Raw genomic sequence first — 24,590 nt, forward strand, 5'->3', positions numbered from 1 at the left:
ACCTGCACGCAAAAATATATTAGTCACTTACAGTACAACACGGAGGGAAACCAGAGACATAAAACATTTCCTCCTTCACATCACTGAAATGCAGACAGATTGATAACTGTTCAAAATAACAGTAATGGCAGGATGTGAATTTCAGTGATGATTCGGACAAAAGAAACGTGAACGTGCAACTCACACGATCAGCCCTATAACTATTATTATCACTAATCACCAAGAGATCACATGCATCGCACACAACACACAGCGAGTAGCGTCACGTCAATGCCATGAGCAAAAAAACACAATATTTGGCCCCGATATCCCTAAAAAAAAAAGTAAAAAATGCAGTGCGGGAAGATGTATAAGAAACCAGATGGTACAAAGGATTTATTTCCTCAATAGACAAAAAGCCTCCAGTGTGAATGAAGACAGATAGAAATGCACTCATTTAAGTCTAACAAACATGTCTACAAAGTTTTGTTGTTTTGGGGGGGGGGGGTGCAGTTAAATCATTGAAAAGTAGTACTTGATTCTGTCCCAACTATTAAGATACGGAAATGGGGCAACGCGGATCAAATGGATTTCTCAATCTCAGAATTACAAAATTAACAGTATTCTTGGTTAATGTATAAGACCCCAAGTTAACGGGAAGAAAATAAATAACCCTTTAGTTATACCTTGTGCAAAGAAAACAGCACAATTATCACAGTTTGGTTGGATCGTAAATAAGTGAAAATAGAACAATTTATTGTATTAATTTGTTATGTCTTCTTTGGTGCACTGGAAATATACAATTGGCCTTTTAATATAGGAGCAGAACTAAAAGGGGAAAAGACTAAAAAGAAGGAATAAAAACGTAAGAAATTCTAAAAGTAAATTGTGTTTCTTTTAGGAAATGGGAAGCCCCAAAGCGGGAATCTATGGATCATGATCCCTGTATCCGCTAGCAAGAGGTCCCAGTGTTATCCGGAGCTCTCCCACACATATCCCAGTTACACAGGCTCTGCATTCTGCACACCGCCAATCCTGCCTCTATGCAAACATACATTAATGCTGTCAGGAAGAACATTACAGCATTGCAGTAAAGGCATTTCTGTTCCTTGTGACCTCCAGGTCCTTGGATATTGCCCCTGCCTTTTCTCAGCGCATACACCCATGTACACATTAAACAGAGCCCGCCAGCAATGTAACAGTCATTTACACCAAGAATACTAATTATCTAGGATTCACAATTAGGGGAATCCTCATCAGGAGGTACTGGAGGGTACACTGTCAGCCGGTCATCAGTGTGCACAGCTTCAGCCTTGGTAGCATTTTAAGCCAGGAAATGTTGGAGGTGGCAGTGGGCAGTCTGGGCAAATGCATCACGTTAGGCAAGAATATATTTCATTAATATGGGGCTCATTGCATTAACAAAAACCTGTTAATTATATTAATTAAAAAAATGTCTACATACCTCCTGCAAACGAAGACATCCTTTTATAAGCTTCAGCAAAATATTCTAACACAAGAATCAATCACAAGACGAGTAATCAGCGATCTTATCAACAGGCAGACATGAGAGTGCCAGCCCCAGCAGTGTCACGGGCAGATTCCTGTGCGGAGGGGAGATGTTCTGCTGAACCCCCCCACAAAGACGAGGTGGTAACAGGAGAAGACACGGGGCAAAAACGGACTTATCGAGCAGCTTGTCAGGGGCACCTACACTACTTGCCCCCGTGTGCACAGAAACACCTCCTCGCATCCACTGGGCAGGGGCAAAAACTCGACATGAACATTTCATCAATGGGGGTGGGCGTGTCCGAGAGGGCATGTGACAGCCCTCCAGCCAAAGGAGGCGCAGCCTAATGGTGCACGTACTCTCCCTCCTCCTCTCATTGGTGAGTAATGTGTTAACCCGTTCATCTGAATCATGTGGCTAAGGCAGGGCACCGTGTATAACCCTACTACAGTCACTGCCCCTTACAAGTTATGACTTACAACTCCCATCACCCAGAGCACGATGGGGGCCGCATGTATCCCATCCCCTCATCTATGCTCGCCCATTTAACAGGGGCGGAATTACATTATCTGTAGCCCTTTTGGTAACCCAACAGCCCCGCTTCGGTGTACACATGTTACGTCACAGGTAGGGAATTCGCGCCCCGCCCTTTCGTAGCCACTTCCCTCCGCAACGCCTGGTGGCCTCCCACTCCCCGCCAGCCAACCACATTCACACACATGCCTGATTAGCAGAAGCCTGGAAGCCAGCGCTAGCCAGAGATGGAGCTCGCACAGCTGGATACGCGGCGCTGCTAGGTAAAATGGTCTCAAGTGTACACCAAAGGGTTAAATCATCATGTCCCAGCGGGGACAGTAGAACATAAATATATAAGATGGGATCTACACGGATCATAGAGCAGACGCTGACTCATTGGGGTTTATTCACTAAACGAAGCGTCTGCTAGAGATCCGTGTTTCAGCTCCTATGCATTATGAAGGACCAATTCCAGTGAGCTTAAGCTGCGAGAATAGTTTAGCTGGCCCTGTATAATGTATAGTTATAACAGCGAGCTTTCCTCAACTCTCCTCAAGCGTTGAGTTACACATTATACAGGGCCAGTTTAGCCATTGAGGCTGGGGAAACCTGCTAGGCTCGGTTGGCCTCTCATAATGAATGTGAAGTTAAGGATTTGAAGCACAGCTACCCCTTTAGTGAATATCGATTATCTAAAAGTGAAAATAAATATGGAAGCCGCCCTCCTTTTTGTGTTAACCATTCCCGGGACATCTGTTCGCTAGCGCCCGGTGTCCGCGTGCTGCCGTTCGGCACGCCAGTTTATTTTAGGAAGAGGAGACAGGCTGGGTGTGACAGATGTGACCCCGGCTCGGAGCAGCAGGCAAATGCTGACCTTGGGCTTTATTCACTACAGGGAGAGTTCGGTTTCAGCGCCTATGCATTATGAAAAGCCAAACCCAATGAGCTTCTGCTGCGGAAGAGCTTGGCTTGCCCTGTATACTGTACATTTATGTGAAGCGAGATTTCTTCATTGTCCTTACATTGAATTATGCATTATACAGGGCAGCTCGGGCATTCACGCTGGGGAATCTTGCTGGCTATTGCCCTTCATAATGAATGGGGAAGTGAGCGTTAAAAGCATAACTCGCTGCAGTGAATACACCCCCTTGGCTTTCTTACACCAGCTCGGCTGCACGAAGTCACAAGCGCCGTATGTATATGGACATACCAGTACTGCCAGCGTATGTGCATGCACAAATATAACGGTGCTGTCTATGCAGCCATTACATGCATATGGATTGTTGTAACCAACGCAGGGCCCTGGTTGCCAGGGAGTGCACACGGATATATCAATAGCCCCGTATGACCGGTACACGGCTGCTCCATGCCGCACATGCAGGAGGGAGCCCGAGCCGCCGATACGCACCTTGCTGAGGGAAACAGAACCGGGGCCAAGCCGCCCTGCATTAAGTGTCTGAGAACTTCCGACACCCGCTGACATCACTGGCCCAGCCCACCGCTTACTAAAGGGATTTACTGCACGGAGGGCGCTACCCAATCACAAACTAGGATTGTAAGACGCTTCTCCTGCTGACCAATGAGAAGCGGCCAAATAGGACAGGTTAGCCAACCCACACCAACTGTGGCAAAGGACGGTGAAGTCACCTGGTTATCTGTTAGTGACGTCACTAGCGAGCTTGTTTGTTGAGTGAAGGCCTCGTACGTCTCTGACGTACTGTACAGGACTCCCTTGTGCTTGAGTAAACCGTGCGGAATGCTAAGTAAACATCTTCATTTCCTGCATTCTTAAAAAACTACACATATCATCTATAACTAATGAGGCTAGAGATTCAGTGGAACTGCACAGCAAATATGAAGTACATCACCATGGAAACCAGAGGAATGTCCCCTATGCGTATTGCTTACATTGCTAAAGAATTTGCGCATGTAACATGCTGAATGACATGTATGTAGGTAACCAATCATCAGGACAGGCCCAAAGCTAACATCCTGTGCAAATACCGAATCTTACTACCCCCTGGGATATTTCTGTGCCAGACTTTTATTGGAGTGCACGAAAATGTAAAAAAATTTGGAGCGCATTAAGAGAGGAAAACTCCATAGTGTGTAATAACTGCAATAATAAAATATATGTATATTAATAATAAAAAAGGGTACTCGCATATTCCCCTACTTAAATAAACACCCAGCAGACCACTGAACAATGTCCTCCAATGGGGGCAAAGGTAACATTTGGACTGCAATCCCGTCGTGCCGATTTCGCACCGGAGAATAAATACTGCGTGTGTGCAGAACTGTGCGCAGTCACAGTAGCGCTCCCAGTTTGAGTGACATTCTACCTCCCAAGCTCCGCCCCCTTGATCCCAATTTGCCGAGGGTAGAAGTTGGGAGGTATGGAAATTTATATAATAGCCAGCACTTCACACATATACGCCTCGTATAAGGGTGCATGTGATCCAAAGCCTGGCCCCAATATAGTATATCCGCCAGAAAAAGCACACCTCAGCGGTACTGAAGAGCGCTATGTACTTTTTGGTATCTGTCTCTGTCCGTCTAAGTGTGTTTACGCTGGGTAACTGGGTTAGCATTAGATAAATAAATGATAATATAAAATTGAGGACTTTTGTAACATTTCATCAGACCTGTCATTGGCATTTGCTTTGATGACGGCCGTCAGCATTTCCTGCAGATTCCCTAGAGTATTATTGGTAATTCTGTATTACACTGAGCTTAATGCTATATGCAAAGGGAAGGCTTTGTCGGAAAGCCCCAGAGGTTAAGCTGCCGGAATGTGATAGTCTAAAAAAATACATTTGCTAGAGTTCAGATGGAGTAAATCACTGGTAATCTACTACTCAGAAGGAAATGTTCATCTTATCTTTTTGGTTTTCTCCCTCTCGTACATATGTATATAAATTGTCTCAAGGGTTTAACAATCAATGTATCTCATACAAGTGTCGACAAAGAGAGCCACATCTGTACCTAAACTCAATCCCCAACAAAAAGGAGCAGAACTTAAATGCCTGCTGTGTGCATCTGCAGTTCAAGGTATACTTCCAGCAACCATTTCTCTCACAATATCCACATCATTGATCTGATGGGGTTCGTTCTCTCAGTACCAGGGGGACTGTAGATGAAAAGTGCGGTGAGACCTATAGACAGCTTGCTGACTGTCTGCCTTCAGTACTATGAGATCTATCCAATATTTAAACATAGAAACATAGACGTGTGGGCAACCCATCTAGTCTGCCAACCTTATCTTATATCTAGGATATTTAAATTTAAGGCTTTTTTCACAATACTGTTGGTTGTCCTCCTGGGCTGTAGTACAGCTTTGGACCTACTTTGCAGAATTTTATGATTTACTGTTGGCTAATTATCACTTCATTTTTGGTGAAGAATCAAATTTTTATATTTCCAGGTACACAGTCACACCGTAAATAATGGGAGTTGGGTCCAATCATATCTGGTCCAACAAATGCTGGTTTTCTGTCTAGAAAACTATGCATTTCCCCAAAATATTTTGAATATATGTTACACGACTGCAAATCCCCTCAGGTATTTACCTGTCTGAACTCCGTATGTCCAGTATACATGGTGCGGACAGCTCTCAAGTCTCTCCCAACTCTATTTAAACTAATCCTCAGTGAAAGATTAGACCTGTTCTCATGTCTCATATTCTGAAATCCCAGATCTTTGCTGGCAAGGCTTCTAGTGAAGACAATTATCTGTCCCATAACCTCTGTGAAGCATGTCTCAAAGACACATATGACTTGAGAACGGGCCCGTACCATGCAGCTGTCAGACAAAGAATAGCATTGTAAATTATTACGCTACGCGGCCCCAAAATGTGAGAAAGGGACATGGGTTCTTGAAAGTGCAAGGATTCCCACGGGTGCATAATACTGGAGAAAAGTCTCACAATGGAATAAAAGTTCTATATGATACTGTTTCATGTGCATACTGTAATGAAAGAGGGTAGGGGAATGTGATTAAATTAATACAACCTATTTTTTCCAGGGGTAAGTATTGGTGGAGGAGCTATAAACGCAGTGGATCCACGTTTGTCTCATATGAATCTAGACCAGGGGTGTCCAAGTTTTTTCTGCAGTGGGCCACTTCATCAGAATTGTATACGTGCGAGGGCCGCACTCATTTTTCACCGTGAGAAAAAATATGCAGATTAAAATAAAGTAAATGACACAAAACCTTTACTTTTCCTCTCACTGATTTCTGGGCCTAGAAAGTTTTGTGACTACAAATTCAGGATAATTAAAAATGAAATAGTTCTATTTATTCTAGGGATGCACCAAAATGAAAATTCTGGACCAAAACATTCACAGTTCACTTAGCCAAAACCAAAAATGACCCCCAACCTTTATAAATAATAATAAAAACTCACATTTTTAATAAAAGTAGGAAACACATCACAATTGGACAAAAACAATTGCAATATGACTTGGCATGATATCATACCCAGGCAACCAGTAAATGCTGGTACCTAGGCATGATGGGACTGTGCTTGCTGTGATTGCTGTTAGCAATCACACTCCTATCATGCCAAGTCAGCCAGTACATGCTGGTACAGTGTGGCTGTAAGTGATGTGCAGGCCCCATACTGCTGGCAGCATCAATACACAAGGGGGCAGCTAGCTAGGTTTCAGCATGTACTGGCTGACTTGGCATGATAGGAGTGTGATTGCTAACAGCAATCACAGTCCCATCATGCCGAGGTTCCAGCACTTACACATCCATGCTATCACACACACACTCATTCCTTCATATACTCATTCATTCACAGATTCATTCCCTCAATCACGCATACTCATTCAAACAACCCTCCCCACCCCCTTACCTGCACTGCAGCTTCTCGATGCCGCTCACAGACTTCAACAAAGGACGCGGCCTCCCTCTGCGTTCTCTGGTACTGCACAGAGGAAGCAGGACTGGAGCAGAGTCATGTGATGTCACGTGAACTCTGCTAGGTTCCGCTTCCTATATGAAGTACAGAAGACCCTCCCACAGGTAAGAAGAAGGGCTCGAGGTGCGGCCCGCGTAAGATCGGTTGCCCTAGCTGCCGATCTTACGCGGACCGCACCTCGAGGTGCCGCATGTTGGACGCCCCTGATCTAGACCCATCTTAATCTCTTTCCCACCTATGGCCAGAGGTGGCGCTATCATGTAAAGAGAATAAACAGCTGCTTAATGCCTTAGAAGGCTTAGAGGATATGGAAGGGGATAGACATAGATTCCTGTAATTAATGCAATCCTTTCACTCAATCTGATTATACATATTGTAGTCTTTATTTTATGTTAATTAATCTACTTGTCCCATATATTATTAAGCCCCCGTAAACCTTTTTGTTTAGGACCCTTAACAACCTAAAGCCTCCTGTGCTGTCTGACCCCTCCATACTTCCTTTTTTAATACATAGACATATCCATTTAATGTACATAATGCAAGGCTGCATTCAAATACATTGTGCCCTGTACATCCTATCTTTATAAGTGACTGTACCCAAAACCCTTAAAGTTCATAGTGAAGTAACAGAGACAAAGAAAGCCAATAAGCCAATTGCAAGTGAGAAATCTCCCTACGTAGCCCATCAAGCCGTGGCAAACTGGGGAGCCTGACCACCCTAGGTGTAGTTGGGTAGGTGTATGTAAGCGGGTGTTCAAATCAGGGCTTAATATATGAATGTGTCTTCAGGAGATAAGAATTGGTCTTTCAGAAGCCTAGCCCTGCAGTACTTGGCATTAATAATAATTCACCAATTTTTAAAACCAAGTGGACAAAGATTACGTATATGTACGTATTCAGTCTTAAATGGCTGGACTGGCCACCCTTAGCATAAAAAGCGATTAAACAGCAATGAATAAAATCATTTCTTTTATTCATAACATACCACCTAGTAAGAGAGAGCCACATGAAAACATGTGATAAACAAAAAGCACACATTCCAATACCATAAATGAACAAGTATTATACCTGTGTGGGTGGTTTGAATTATTAAATATCCAAGGATGGCCCAAAATCCATAGAAATACGCAGGCATCCTTGTGAACCTTCGACACTCCCTTCCTTGCGGTGCCATTTATGACTCCAAAGGTCACCCCTGGAATATAATATAAAACAGAGCCAGCTAGAAAAAATGTTAAACTCTGTGCACGTTTGGCAAGAGACATTTCTTCATTTGTCAAGGTTCAACCATGTACCAGGTCACCCTCTATGAGGTTAGTAATGAGGATCAAGGGCCAGTCCTATTGCACCTGTTGCACAAACATTGCCCAGCACATGGTAGAGAGGAACTCATCCAGTTGAGAGCTGCCTGCTTAGGTGTGCACTATTTTTGGAGTGAAGAACTTACACCCAACCCACCACTCAAGTTACCGTGACTTTTTTTTTTTTGTTTTGTTTTGTTTTGTTTTTTGCTGTCAACTCTGATGCTCCGTACTAATGTTTATTCATTACCTCTACTTACCAGTTGTACTCACCATAACAGCTTCAAAGTGGAAGTGGGAGAAATATTTATTGGAACTCATTCTGTTCTTTGAGTGGATACATCTCATTATAATGGGAGCTTGTTGTTTTTTTGTTGTAAATTACGTATATCAGGATTGACACTCCTCCAGTGGCAGGTGCTAATGAGGTTACCCAGGGCCATACTACGTATAAAGACATCCCTGGATATCTAACTCTTAGACATGAAGCCACATTCCAGCTGGGCTGTTATCTACAAGTGCTTAGCTACTGAATACTGAAAGTGCTCTGTACCCAACATACATTAACGGTGGTTTGTTTTTTGTTCTTATCGTCCAGCACTCACTAGTCAACTAGTCGCTTTTTACTTACGAATATATTAGAAGTATCATATAGCGAAGGTTGAAGTGCAATTTGCAGCTGTCAAGGAAACTTAGACATAGATCTATCAAACATAAACTGTAGACCACGTGTATTTTACTATGTGGAGCACACATATCTATGTGCTCTCTGCATCCACGACTACTGTAATGGATCATTTGTGACTACAAAATAACATATTTACCTGACCACACAAAATTCAATGTGTTATGATACAGAGAACAGTGTGAAGAAAACGTCGGAAGAGAAAACAAAAATATTCTTTGGTTATAAATCTACCAGCAATGCAACTAACACAATATATACCTCAAAATGCTTTGCTCAATGAAAGGAAACCATCTGTGGAACTCTCCTTAAATTGTTAAGTATATAAGATTCCTAACTCACAATTTAACAAAAGGAAATTATTTGTAACATTACAGTTAAACTACAGCTTTACAATAAAAAGTCAAGTATGGTGCTATCCCTTCTTATTTTGACCTTCATTTTCTACTCACAGCTTTTTTCCCCATATAATAAAGCGTTTCTTGTTTTCCAAAATGTTCTGGTTTGTCCCTCTGGTTTGTCACAGCCCAACGTGTATGGCCTCCAGTAAGATGAAGTTAATACCTTTTGTTGGGTCAACATAGTAAAAGCTGTAGAGTCACATAAGCTCCTGGAATCTCAGAAGCCTCTTCTTTAGACTCCATATTCTTCTGGACCAATACCTTTATATGCATTGGCAAACGCAGGTGCTCATGATGGCACATTTTATCTCAGCTGGTAACATGTCGTGTGCACCAATGTTATTTGCTACACAGTTGCATAGAATGAACTGGCCGGAGAAGACTTGTTCTTCTCTTGAAAATATCCACATAATATGTGATGATGTAATAATCATTACCACAAGCATTTGTTGCCATATCTTAAACCTTTTTAGTAATACATTTAAAATACTTTTGTCCTTTTGTGTATGTTGTTCCTAAAAAGAAAAACGGATGGAGATGGAGTAACAATAGAAAGATACCCTTTTATTGGATACAATTGCCTCTATTCATTGCATTAGCTACATATCTAGTAAATGTATAGATCAAATGACACATTTTCCTGTCTGGTGTGTTGTTCTCCACATTTTGTTGAGTTATTAGCAGCTGAATGGTGCTCTTGATGCTCACATTTTGTCATCCATTCTTCAACTGGGAACCGTGGTGAAGAATCAGCTTTGCCTCAAACATGACATCATCCTCCATCAGCTTACACTTTACACTTACACCCATCATTCCCGCCTGGTTAGGCCTTTATATCCAAATATATTCTAAAATACAAAGAATGAAACCTTAAAAAGGCAGATTTAGAGTTAAATCAGTCTTTTATTTATATATATTGGCAAGGGAACTGTGAGCAGACTGCAGACTATAAATGAATACTAAACTGTACCTAGGAGACTTTTTTTTTTTTACTAAATGTAGGAACATTTATTGATGTGTTCAGAAAAACCACAGCAAGTTATTGGGAGTTAATTTAAAAGTCAATTACTAGGAGGTGCATTGCAGCCAGGAGACAGCGTATTTCCTTCTTCTCGTTGTCTTCTTGACAGCTTGGGTCATGGTCTGCTGAAGATTAATTGAATAAAGTGAAGAATTTGTTGTTCTAAACTTTGATTACATGATACCTCCAGGACAACTTCAGTAACACGGTGACATTAATTAAGAAAGGTCAATTAAAGAAGCACAGTACAGCTGGCTCACAATTTTACAGCTAATCCTTGGTTGTGCTGGATCTTACATACAAAATGAGCTCGACAAATGATAAAGAAACTAAACTCATGTCAACGCCTTGTCCTTTATGGTCTGACTAGCCGGGGATGATCACACCCAAAATATTATATCAGTAATTTGATCCATGTTTTACTGTCATCTCTGAGATATATGTCTTGTGAGTCTCATGTTTGTGACCTTGGCTTGTCTCCCGGTTAACTATTATTGGTGCTTCTTCTGGCCTCCTGAGCCACCTAAATCAGAAAATAGGAGATTAGCCATCCGTGTATAACACTCTGCAAAGTAATGATAGTTTTCATTTCTATTGAAGACTCCTTTTTTATTGCGTTTTATAATAAATTCTTCTGGTTTTCCTTATATTTTACACAATGCTAAATTTCAGCAAAATCCATTTAGGAAATGATGATGTATGTTAGTGCAAGGCCACCACATGGCCATCAAGGAGACTGGTGACTGTATTTCCGTAATTACCAGAATTGGAAGCCAATGACTGTCTCCCTTAATTAATAATTTATGAAATGCACAAATGACGAAAATGTTAACCTCTAATTTCTTGAAGATCCGTGAGATTTTCAGTGTCCATAAAAAGGACAAATACTTCTTCACATTACAGAACGTTCTCTGTCATGAACTTAGAAGTTTGACTGAAGGACAAATCGAGGATCCTGTTACCAGACTGAACTTAACGCTGTTTAGATGGTCTCACTTTAGGGTTGCCTCTGTTCCTATTTCTGTATTGTGGTTTGAATGCTTGCCACGGGCAGAATGAGCAGAAAACCATTCTCACTGCTGGAATATTCATGTTCAAATAATCCTATTGATCAAAAAAAGAAGAAATTATAAATTAACTCAAATGAAAATGGAGTCTTTAGTCAATGTTGATAACTTTTGATTGGGTCATTGAAAAAGATCTCAAGACTCTGAGGTCTCTTCTTCAGATGTTAGACCAATCAGAAGTATCTTCAACTAAAGACAACTTTGACCAAAATACAAGCTAAACATTATAAAATGTCATGTAAGGAAGCCATAATAGTCTATCTAATAACAATGAGGCCTTTTTGGGAAAACATATGTACCGTTAATGCATTTAATTATCCAGATACTTTAGGGCAGGCCGCACAATACTTCTCCATTACTGGGGAAGATTATTAAAAATGCATGATACAGAGCATCAGTCATTTTACTTTAGACCTGCTTTATTAAATAATATGTCTTCCCGCTTTATAGCAGTTTATGGGCATATAAGAAAAACTACGCTAAGATTACCTCTTCCCCTTATGTGCTTTAAAAACATTTACTTCCCACGCTGACGATATTAACCACACATTATAACGAATCCCACGATGCGGAGAAGGTGAAAGAGAAGCTAATTACTGTAATAGAAAGGAGAATGCGGAATGAACCCAACAGAGGCTTCTATATTATACAGATATGGTGCCCACGGGGGCAGTTACACTGAATGTGGGGGCTTTATTAAAGTAACTATGTTAACAGGAATGTATCATAAAAGGTTTTTTTTGTAAATGCACAGTAATGCCATGAGCAATACCCACAACATGCAGAGTTTATTCATTAGGGAGGTTTCATTTGCGGATTGCGATGACCCTCAGTTGAAAAGACCCACTCCCACCAGCACTAGTTCTGCTGCCTAAGGTACCCCAGTATGCAAACTGTGATTTAGATCTCTGCACTCAAAATTTATTTTATTAAATGCATTGTATTTGAGCTTGTTCAAGGAAATACCCACAGCGCTGCTTGTTGTATAGAGGATCGCCTTGTTCACCCCTCCTAAAATCACTAGAAACCAAGCCGTGGTTCCTGGCAAGCCAAGGGCCTTTTACACACGTAGAATTACTCGTGTGCCAGGTTCTGATGACATTTCCTCATGTTGGCTTCAAATTATATATGCATGTCACCAATACCTTATATATATAATAGGCAAATATTTTATACTTAGTTAGCCGCCATTGACTCTCACAAGTCTTCTCAGGAACGTCAGTGCCATGGAATAGTTACTATCCACATAAAAGTTGGCCATGACATGGCTCTGGATTTTGTATCAAGGATCTTATGCAAAAAAGTCGCTAAAGGAGCAAACTCATAATGAACATCACATTAAAACTTTGCAAATAATTACAAATGTAGCTATAAGGGGTCAAGCAAAGAAATACGTTGTTTAACCCTTTGTAGGTACTGTGCATGGCTGAGAGCTGACATCTATATTCCACAGCACACTTTCAGTTAACAAACTATTGTACCACTTATATTCAAAGTTTTATAAAATTAATCACAATCAACACACAGGAACTATGTAATGAGCAGACCTATTAAATAAGGCACAAGTCTGATTGATGAGGCAAATAACTCCGTAAAACAGCTTTCGACTGATTGCCAGCAATCTTCACAGTATGTTCCTATGGGGTCAGTTATGGGGACAGTGATACCTTAAAGTGTGTCTGTAGGTGCAATGCTCAGGTCATGCACTTATAATCCTATCCGATGTTAAATGACTGGGTCTAAAACCTTTGGCATATGCAAATGAGGGAGCCCTTGTAACCATGGGTAAATAATCAAAAAGTGATACCTTTGTGTTTTAATTGTAGACATGTCCACATTGACATAAATGTATTTTATGTTACAGTTTGCCACTAGATAGACACATACTGCAGAGATCTGGCAACATTGTCACCTTCAGATAGGCAGCAATAAGCTTTGTGGCGGACATTTCATGTCCATTTAGCTCCAGTGACTCACATGATGTTTGTTACTGTCAATGATGTCCTTATATTGCCTACCCCTATCTGAAATGGGACAAGTGGGACATCTCTATCCCTTACAACTGTTATACACCCTGGTTTTACCAGGAGGAACACCAACTGGAAGGGGCTAAGGACACAATGGAACAGATTCCAGGGCTTTCTGATGCCACAACAGAGATAGTCTGGACTAAGGTGTCATCTTGCAGACTAACTAACAGGCATAAAGACGTGGCATGGATGGCCATTAAAGAAGGCCTTTCCATAAGGAAGCTGTGCACCTTTAGACATTGCTCACAGTATATTCTAGCAAAGGAAACTTCACTACATCAGTTCTGACAGTGTTCTTTTGCACAGGCTTTGTTGCAGTCTTTCCGGAAAACGAACTCTTCTGGCATTTGGTTTTGTATGGTCTTCTTCTAGTAACTCACACAGAAGATGCCATAGAAGAATGGTGCCTAATGTGTTGTGTTAAGGGTTCTTTGTGGCTTGCCAGAGTTCCTTATTTATGTGTTGTTTGACCTTGTGTTTTGGAGGTGGGTTTGGTTTCTCACCATTGTCTCGTCTATGGTTTGCCACCTACTTTGATTTATTCAAGGTAGGACTGTACTTGTGTGATTATTGTACATCGTGCTGTCTTTGCAACCAGCCTTCAAAAAGTAAACTTCCTCATAATGAGCTCAACTCACATTAGTCAGCATTCACCAGGAATGGCTGTGCGGGAAGCAGACAGGGTAGTCGATTCAAACATATGGATTTACTGCTTACTTACCAGTAAATGTTCATACTGACTCTGTGTGTATTAAAAAGAAGAAGAGAAGAAAACCTGGGGTTCCATGGAAGTTTTACCCTGTAAGTCCACACCTTGGGGGGAAAAAAGGTAAATACAAACGGGATATTACGTAAAACCTTGCTTATTTTTTCCATAATGTAAAAGCACATTGCTAGTGAGTTCTCTGGCATTTGTGTCACACCATACAAAGTACAACCTCGGTATATGATGAAATCCAGTGTTTGAACCCTGATTGCCATATATTTAGACAGCAGTGACTCAGTGTGATATCTCTATAGCGGGACAGATTGCAACAGAGTTGGAATATAACAAAAAATTAGCCAGACTACCAACACTAACATCAGATTTAAGCTCAGGGCTCATCATCGTTGGTTCAAAGCCAAGGACCAAAGCTCAGCATTGCTTACGCTCAACTTTAGCATATCTCTATATCTTTAGAATAGACTGTTTAAAACCAATGCAAACATTCTATAAAAAAAAGAAACTGAGGTTCTGAAAGTTTATGTAACTGGACATGTTTTTTATGTTGGTCCAATAAAATATATCAACTTTAACTGAAGACTCCATTCACCCAAATGAGTTTTGATGTCGTTATCCTCCATAACTAATCTAACCCCTTGTATCGAGACAAGTATATGATGGGAATCCTAAAAGGCAATCAGCCTATACAGGAAGAGTTGCCTGCCCAAGGCTAAACATCTATAAATATTGTTTAACTGTAATTAAATAATGTTAATTACCAAACTATATACCTAGTGGACAACACCCATATGACGTCCAATGTGAATATTTCAAAAGTGATTCTATCATGGCCTGAGGATAAAATATTTTTATTTATATCAGACCTCCCAGCAGAAGTTGTAGTGGTTGATGTAGTGAGGCAATTTGAACATGCATAGTATATGCATGAAGCTATCCATCAAGTCCAAGGACCGACAATAAAGAAAAATATTTATAGCATTTAAAGAACATACCACCATCATTTGTGTAATTCTGTTTTTGGGGTTTTTCGTAATCCCAAATATAGCCTTTAGTCATAATTTTGCTACATCTAGCTTTTTAATCTCATTCCGAATTCTTCATCAAGAAGAAAAGATAGCTCAGTTACAACTATGAAGTACAGGAGAGGTTAACAAACTGCATTGCCTGGTCTGATTTTTCTTTATTGAATAAATTGGTATGGACAGCCAAGACACAGAGTTTCGGTTTTATGTTTCAAGCATTTCACCCTTGAAGGAATTCATTGGAATTTAGCTGGAAACCTTTGTTCTGAGATCCAATAGATCATTGCATAACTGTGAACATATTACAAAACATATTACAAAATATAACGAAAAAAAACAATACAGTGGAGTGTTAAGCACACAAACAGAAGGTGGGGTTAAGGAAATACATTTTTTGGGGGATGATAAGTGTGTTTCAAAGAAGCTGGGTGGTTATAATTAATTAACTAATTAATTTACTCTTTGGTAACATGAGCAAGTATAGAAGTGATCAGCAATGTTCCACAAAAGTCACAATATTATGTACAGAAGAAAATGCGCTTATACATTAAATGGATCACCTAGGCACACTTCTACCCCAGAAACAAAAGTGCCCCCTTTGGCTGTTTTGAAATGTTGGAAAGCAGATGTTTTTGCTGCTTTAAATGGCGCATCCATAGTTACAGGGGAGTGGATAACATAATTGCATATATAATGATACAGCCATCTCATTCATATACATTTAGGAAAACCATACATATTAAAAATGAAAACTACTGTTAACATTTACTATAAACAAAATTTACTGACATCCCATTGGATTCAGAAAACACCCCAGTCCTAGTCTGTCTATTTATTAAACAGATGGCATCCTCTAATCTTCCTCTAATCTGAAAAGGAGTTACAGAGTTCGCAACACATATAGACATTCCCTGATACATTGGAGTAAAGGGTAAGCGTTAATGGAGAATTTTACTATGTAACTGTTTTTTAGGTGAAAATACAGCAAATAAAAGTTTTAATAGGAAATAACCAATTATGTAACAAACATGGCATTTTGTTAGAAGCTGTGCTAAAAATGTTAATGTCATCATCTAGGGTGACAGCTGCAGCTAGAAAATGAGATAATGTCTACAATCGGTCAAGAGCTTTGCCCTTTCTCCAGAGTTAGACGTAGGCTCAGTAAAGCACAATATAAAGCACATCTGTCTCAATGGGCGCAACTGATCCGTGGAACAGCAGAGGTGGGAATGTGGCCACTGCTAGGGCATCCCAAGGGTAAAAAGCACAGGGTTTGTTTGAATCATCCCAGACCGGAATGTTTCCGTGTCACCTAAGGTGGAGCACCAGGATATGAAGAATAAAAAGCCCAATGTAAGGGAAAGGACTACTTCAGCATGTTATACAGGATATTCCTGTCCGGTTACTCTTAATAAGACATTTTTCAATTAAATGCAATTTATATACAACTCACTATTTAGTGAATAAGACCCTAGGAGCACAATCTACAGTTGATGTTGGAGCAGCTGTTGCGGAAGTCAATATACATTAAAAATGTTTTGGGTATTTTTGGATCCGTTACAATAACATATTTTGTGTATTTTATAATGATATTGGACATGTGGTCTACCCTATACTTACAGAACTGCATCGTTTGGACCACAATGTCTAGTATGTGAACACTCTGCGTCAATGAGGCTTTGGAATTTATTTTTTTCTCATTGAAAAGTGGTTTTAGGTGGGTAAACTGTATTATGTGCCACGATGGAAATATGGTTACCAGCCGCTAGTCACAGGAGTAGTTCCACAAAATTGGAGCCAGTACTACATGAAAGGCTGCCAAATACAGACCAGTAAGTCTTACATCAGTGGGAAAAATGAATGAAAGTCATATTAAAGAAAGTATAGGTTTACTAACCTAATTGCTTTTTTTGGCAGTGCATACATCTAGATTTCAGAGAGACTTCATACATAAATAATGTTAAAATAGTTGAATAATAAGATAGTCCTTCTACCAGTGAGCTTGTCAAAAATATGACTGCAAATTGTATTGTTCAGGTTTTTTTTTATTCTATTACGAAGAGGAACGCGAATACCGAAGAAAAGATATATAGTGGAAATCAGAGGGATCCCTACCCAGAACCAACATAGATTACTGATTGTCTCCAATCCATCTAATTTAGTGGCACAATGGTGCTGCTGCTGGGCTCTGATGATATAATGATGTATTTTCTTCATATCATTTTATGGTGTTCTGCTCCCTTCCTTGTGGTGATGGTGATGGTGATGATGATGATGATGATGATGATAGATGTCGTTAGTATAGAAACGTGCATGATTGATAACTTTTCTGGAAGGAAAATTCCCCATTTTCACTATTAACTCCTTTACAAAGAGATCCAGAGAGGGTCGGCTATCTCAGTCTCCTGTTTATAGAGCCATCTGCTGGTCAGCAAGTAAAGCCAGTTACACATTTTTAGTTACTTTTAGCTAGTTTAGGCATTTTTGATATTACGTCCATTTATCTTGTTGTGACATTTTTATTCCTAAAGATCAACATGAATATCGTCAAATACTTTTAGTCAATTAATATTCTATACATGATGCAAAGAACAAAATCAGACTGTATGTCATGGTGAGCATTTACTGGGGTCTGTGTTGGACAACTTCATGATCTTCTATGGACCTTCACAGACAGAGCCGGCCTTAGGTGTTCTGGCGCCCTGTGCGAATTACTCCTCTGGCGTCCCCCTCACTACCCCCCCTCTGCCCCTTCAAACTACCCCCCTGCCCCTTCAAACCACCCCCCCTCTGCCCCTTCAAACTACCCCCCTCTGCCCCTTCAAACTACCCCCCCGCCCCTTCAAACTACCCCCCCTCTGCCCCTTTAAACTACCCCCCCTGCCCCTTCAAACTACCCCCCCTCTGCCCCTTCAAACCACCCCCCCTCTGCCCCTTCGCACAGGTCGCACACCCCAAAGGCCGGCCCTGATAGTTACCCAAACCCTACAGGATCATTGTGCATAGTATCCATCCCTTCAGACTCGTTTTAGACCAACTTTGAGTAGGCTACAATCAGAGAGCGTTGACCATAGTCAACAACAAATGTCAATTAAAAACCCAGCCCTTGGGCTTAATATTCAATTTTGTCCATTGTTAGTATTGTCATTTTAAAATGTTGTATTATTGTTAATATCAAGGTTATTAATGCATCTCAAACATATATTATGGTACTCAAGGGTGTTTGTGTTTCTTGGAAACAGTTTTCTGTCCGGTTTATTAACGTGTGTTTCCCTCTTAGCCCACGACCTCCTCCATCGGCTGAATACCATCATGGCCAGAATGCCGACCCCTCCTCCCCCTGCGGAGATGACCACCGGCCCCGTTGCAGAGACGTGGTGCTACACCCAGGTGGGACGTCATAACGATTCACCTTAATACAATTTAGTATTAGTAAAGAAATGACTATAAACATGGTGAGATACCATAATGAATCATTTTTTAATAGGAAACGGGGAATGGCTGCAGGGTACAACTCAACTACTCAACTAGCATGCACCGTTTACCTAAATAATTACAATAACAGTTATTTCTCTTTTTCATGTAGCTTCCCCTTTAAGGGATGAACCCCTACATCAGCATGAGGCTAGCATGGGGCTCCCCATTATGAGATAATGGCATCGGCTTTGTGAGTCCTGCATTCTAAATGCTCTCAGTGTGGTACAGAAAGACGCAGGTAAAGGCTGGTTTCTTATTAGCTCCTAAGATATATTAATATAAAAACTACAAATATGATATAAAAAACTGCAACCTGTATGATAACATGTCACCTAACTATGTACGAGTTCCCACCCAAACAATTCTTGATGTATATTATATTATATTGACATTAGGTAAACTGCTAAATGTTAAAACATATTTTTTTCTCTCTCTCTATTCCAGTTCTGAGTACTACACTATTTAAGAGAAAATGGGTAAGTTCAAATATTTTGCTCCTTGTTCATAAAGCATTTATCAGATCAGTCCAAAGTATCCATTTCTGGATCTTTAAAGAACTTCTCACCTAGCCATGGAGGTTGTCATCATTTATCCTGGACGGTTTCACCGGCGGGTATCGTATCCCACTAACCGATTGTCTCAACCGGCCACCGTTTTTGTCAACAAGAAATGTCAATTAAAAACCGAGCCCTTTTTAGGGTTAATATTCAGTTTTGTCCGTTGTTGGTATTGTCATTTTGAAAATGTTGCATTATTGTTAATATCCAGGCTATTTTCAAATTGCAGAAATTGCTAGGGTTAATATTCAGTTTTGTATATCGCTAGTATTGTTATTTTTAAATGTTGTATATTGTTAATATTAAGGTTTTTAATTAAATTGTATAGCTTGTTAGTCAATTTTAAATTTTGTATAATGCTAATAGTATTTCTTTTTAATTTTGTATATTGTTAATCTTGTTTTTAAATTGTATACATTGCTAATATTAGGGTTCAAATGTTGTACATTACTATTGCTAAACGTTGCACATTGTTAATACGAAGTATTTTTGTGTGTTTATGTGTATAGAGCGTGTCATAACCTAACTTCTTAAGCTGTTCCTTCCTGTTATCTTCATTCATAAACCCATCAGACCTAAGCCAGCATGTTGCCTCTGATTTAAATGTACACGTGCAGATACATAGGCAGCGGCTGGCTTGTGCATGCGTTGTGTTGGACATGTTTACATGTATTTACCAATGTATAATAACCATTCATCTGTCTGTAACAGCTCGCAGACACCGACGTGGCCGCCGCCGCCGCCATCAACATCAGGGCGTGCTGGCCATCGGCATTCAAGAAGGTGAGGTGCATCTAAAGGCTATATTATGATATGTCGGCAGCGGTATACTTCTGTATGCTGTGCGTTGTACATGTTTACACGTATGTACCCGCGTATAATAATCATTTCCTGTCTGTAACAGGAAACAGCCTCCAGGAGGTGATTGACCGCCTCCTAACTGGAGAAGGGGCGATCCTTCTAGAGGCAGAGGAAGGTAAGATGTTTCTAAAAGATATTTTATGATACATCTGCAGCTTTATACTTTTGTATGTTGAACATGTCTACACGTATGTACGTGTTTATAATAATCATTTATCTGTCTTTAACAGAGCAAAGCCTGCGACGTCTGCAACAGGGCCTCCGCAGGGATGTAGGAGGGTGGATTATTGGAGTAGAGGAAGGTGAGATGCATCTAAGATATATTATGGTACTCAAGGGTGTTTGTATTTCTTGGAAACAGTTTTCTGTCCGGTTTATTAACGTGTGTTTCCCTCTTAGCCCACCAGCTCCTCCAGCGGCTGAATGCCATCATGGCCAGAATGCCGAGCCCTCCTCCCCCTGCGGAGATGACCACCGGCCCTGTTGCAGAGTCGTGGGGTTATACACAGGTGAGATACCATAATGAATCTTTTTTTAATAGGAAATGGGGAAGGGCTGCAGAGTACCAGTCTTACAATATGGCTACAAAAAACAAAAACTGTCTGTGCTTCTTACCCTAATAAAGTTGGCAACAAATATATAAACATAATATAAATGAGAGGTTTTGGTTATATGAATTGGCCAAAGCATAATTAAGCTCACCCGGCACGTCAAGAGAGTGTGCCTTGATGTGGTGGGTGAGCTTAATTATGCTTTGGCCAATTCATATAACCAAAACCTCTCATTTATATTATGTTTATATATTTGTTGCCAACTTTATTAGGGTAAGAAGCGCAGACAGTTTTCTGTGACTAGCTTAGCGCACCGACATTTTTTCTTTTCCCTGTTTACAATATGGCTATCCTGGGACATTTGTTTGAAGTCATAACTTTTGTTATCATCTCTGGCCAGAACACCATGAATATGGTCAAAGTTCCTGAATGCCGCCTGGTTGATGAACTCGGAGGACTATGGGAAAACTCGCGTTTCACCGACTGCTGCCTCTGCGTGGCTGGTCAAGAGTTTAAAGCGCACAAAGCCATTCTGGCAGGTAGGTGGCGATTATAAATTAAATAAAAATATACAATTATTTCTAGCGTTTCCACTGCTTTGCAGGTTGTTGAATCAATGCCTAAAGTTTGCTGTTACGGTACTTTAATGTGAAGTTAACTAAATGTATTCTGTCCCACTCAGCCCGATCACCTGTGTTTGGCGCTATGTTTGAACATGAGATGGAAGAAAGGATAAAAGTAAGTAAAAGGCTGATAAGTTACTGGGCTATTACTGAAATTTAAGTTCTGTTCCTTTGCTGTCAAAACTAAGCAAACCTGCTTTTTTTTTTTTATTATTTGTAGAACCGCGTCGAGATAATAGACGTGGAGCCTGATGTGTTCAAAGAAATGATGTGCTTCATCTACACCGGCAAAGCACCTAATCTGGACACGATGGCGGATGACTTATTGGTGGCTGCCGATAAGGTGAGTGCGGGAGGAAAGCCAGTGTTTGGTTCCCAAAAACTTTTTTCTTTCGGGTGACAGCCAGGCAAGCCGGTCCGTGTGGGGTTTGCTTCACCGACGGAATCTTGTAGAAAGCAGACCGTTTTTAGATTGTATGCAGTTCAGGATCTTTTTATTGAAGATGAGAGGGGGTTATGTGTAGGGGGAGGCATTTAAAAAGTTTCCTTTTATTCTGGTTAAAGCTGCTCTCTGGTTCACTATAATAACTCTGTTAAGACACGTATCGGTGTTTTTAATGTTTGTTTTTTTGTTAGTCCAAAAGGCACCTTTTACTGGGATAACACTATTCCTCTTGTATTTTATCATGGTGGTTTTAGTATAGATCTCTGTACTCGCTAACATTCCTGTCTACCCGCAGTATGCCCTGGAACGCCTGAAAGTGATGTGTGAGGAAGCTCTCTGCAGCTACCTATCTGTGGAGAACGCAGCACAGATCCTGTTCCTGGCTGATTTACACAGCGCTGACCAGCTGAAGACCCAAGCTGTGGACTTTATCAACTAGTGAGTGTGTTGGGATTGAGTGTATACTCTCATTGTCTGCATGTATGCTATATACTACTCCTTTCACCTTGTGAAGAATGTTCCCTTTTTATAGATGACCAAGTCGGTCCTTCCCCATATTTTTTACTTGTTTGTTGGACTTATTCATAGTGGTAACCTTTTTGTTTTGCTCCTTTCAGCCATGCATCTGACGTTATGGAGACAGCTGGGTGGAAGTCTATGGTTGTTTCCCATCCACATCTGGTAGCAGAAGCATACCGCTCCCTGGCTTCAGCCCAGTGTCCTTTTCTGGGCCCTCCACACAAACGTCTGAAGCAATCCTAAGAAGTTCCTGCAGGACCTTCCATCTTTCTCCTGAAGTCGATCATTATTCTTCATCCCACCATAAGAGACATCTGGTGGTCATTGTAGAAGGAATCGGAGGGTAAACGTACAGTTGGCGCTACCACTACATCGTGTGCTGCCACCTATATTTCACCTTTCGTACGGATGGACTTCTTCCTTCTATACCGGAGAAAAGTTGGAATACAAGACCTGCTGCAGAACTATGAATTTTATGGACATATTTCCTGACTTAGACTTACCTAATCACAACTGGTAGCAGAAGGTTACCAGTTCCTGTTCTCGGCCTTTAATGTTTTCTGGGTCCTCCATGCAAACGTCTGAACCAATCCTAAGTAGATGCTGCAGCACTTCCATGTTTCTCCTGGAGTCACTCATGATTCTTCATCCCATCATAAGAGACATCTGGTGGTCATTGTAGAAGAAGGAATTGAAGAGTAAACGTACAGTTGGCGCTACCACTACATCGTGTGCTGCCACCTATATTTCACCTTTCGTACGGATGGACGTCTTCCTTCTATACCGGAGAAAAGTTGGAATACAAGACCTGCTGCAGAACTATGAATTTTATGGACATATTTCCTGACTTAGACATACTTAATCACAACTGGTAGCAGAAGCCTATCAGTTCCAGTTTTCAGTTTATTATACTTTTCTGGGTCCTCCACGCAAGCATCTGAAGCAATCCTAAGTAGATCCTGCAGGACCTTCTACCTGGATTTTATGGACATGTTTCCTGGCTCAGATGTTCCCATCCACGGCTGGTAGCAGAAGCTTACCGCTCCCAGGCTTCAGCCCGTTGTCTTTTTCTGGCTCCTTCTAACAACTCTATGTAGATCCTGCAGCACTTCCAACTCATTATTCATCATCCCATCATAAGAGACATCTGGTGGTCACTGTAGAGGGAATTGGAGAGTACACGTACAGTTGGCGCTACCATTCCATCGTGTGCTGCCACCTATATTTCACCTTTCGTACGGATGGACTCCACTTCTTCCTTCTCTACCGGTGAAAAGTTGGAATATTACACCTCCTGCAGGATTACAGAATTCAAGGACGTATTTGCTGGCTCAGACGTTCCTCATTAATTTATAGGACCAGAGAGACGTTTACAGATGGAAGACCCTCCTTGTTCATATTTAGATATTAAATAGTTGAGTTATTGTAACCATCTTTTGTATTTTGTGCTACAAAAAAAAAGGACATTGTGATGAATGTGTGTGTGTGTGTGTGTGTGTGTGTGTGCGGGAGGTGTGAGCCTGGCTTAATCTACTCTGGGATCCATTTTTATTTTCTGCTTTTTTGTCTGATTTTTATGCACTTCTGAAATTGTTTTAAATGTGTTTTATTCTAACTACCTGCTTCCCTTTTTTTCCTCCCATCATCATGTATCCGCTTTGTTATGGATCCTCACCGCCATGACATTTCTTTTTATTTATTTAATTTTTATTTTTTTTAACTCTCCCCTGATTTGAGGGGCTGCCACTCATATTTCAGAGGTTGTAGATTAATTTAGAATTTTTGGAAATATAAAAAAAAATATATATATATATTTTGTACTGTGCACCACTATCTTTTTACCCATTTCGTTTAACTCTTTCACTGCTATGGAGAAGCAGCGGCCTGATATGTAATCTCCGTTACATGACTGTTACATAGAGCCTTTCCCCTCTTGTGGCTAGAAAAATATGAAGGAAATCGCGTTAATATATTAATAGTTTTTAATATCTCTAGATTGTAAGCTTGCGAGCAGGGCTCTCTCCACCAAATGTATCGGTTTGTCTTAGTCTGTCAATTCTTGTCTTGTCATATCCCTTGAATTTATGTATTGTATTAAGCGCTGCGTAAACTGTTGGCGCTATATAAATAAAGGATAATAATAATAATAATAATAATATATTAACAGAGCCGGCCTTAGGTGTTCTGGCGCCCTGTGCGGACTACTCCTCTGGCGCCCCCCCATCCCAAAAAAGAAAGGAATAAAAACTTGTAAGAAAACCCCAATCACTACATACTATGCCAAACATTGATGTGGTGTAGGCCTACCACTTCATTGTCTGGTTTAGTAGTAGGGATGCACCGAAACGAATTCTGGACTGAAACCAAAAGTGCAGCA

General features: G+C 40.7%; 1 protein-coding gene across 1 annotated transcript; it reads left to right on the top strand.

Annotated features, from left to right (window-relative positions):
- Positions 1-16,923: 16,923 nt before the first annotated feature.
- LOC149303259 (speckle-type POZ protein-like) lies at positions 16,924-22,456 on the top strand. Its single transcript, XM_089481405.1, has 10 exons — positions 16,924-17,012; positions 18,461-18,570; positions 19,926-19,997; positions 20,119-20,190; positions 20,306-20,377; positions 20,998-21,165; positions 21,309-21,364; positions 21,470-21,592; positions 21,990-22,132; positions 22,312-22,456. The coding sequence occupies exons 1-10, from the start codon at positions 16,924-16,926 to the stop codon at positions 22,454-22,456; spliced, it is 1,050 nt and encodes a 349-aa protein (XP_089337531.1).
- Positions 22,457-24,590: the final 2,134 nt, after the last annotated feature.

Source organism: Sceloporus occidentalis, unplaced genomic scaffold, assembly GCF_023333645.1.
Source record: "Sceloporus occidentalis isolate IW3139 unplaced genomic scaffold, rSceOcc1.0.p SCAF_15, whole genome shotgun sequence".
NCBI classification, from domain to species: Eukaryota; Metazoa; Chordata; class Lepidosauria; order Squamata; family Phrynosomatidae; genus Sceloporus; species Sceloporus occidentalis.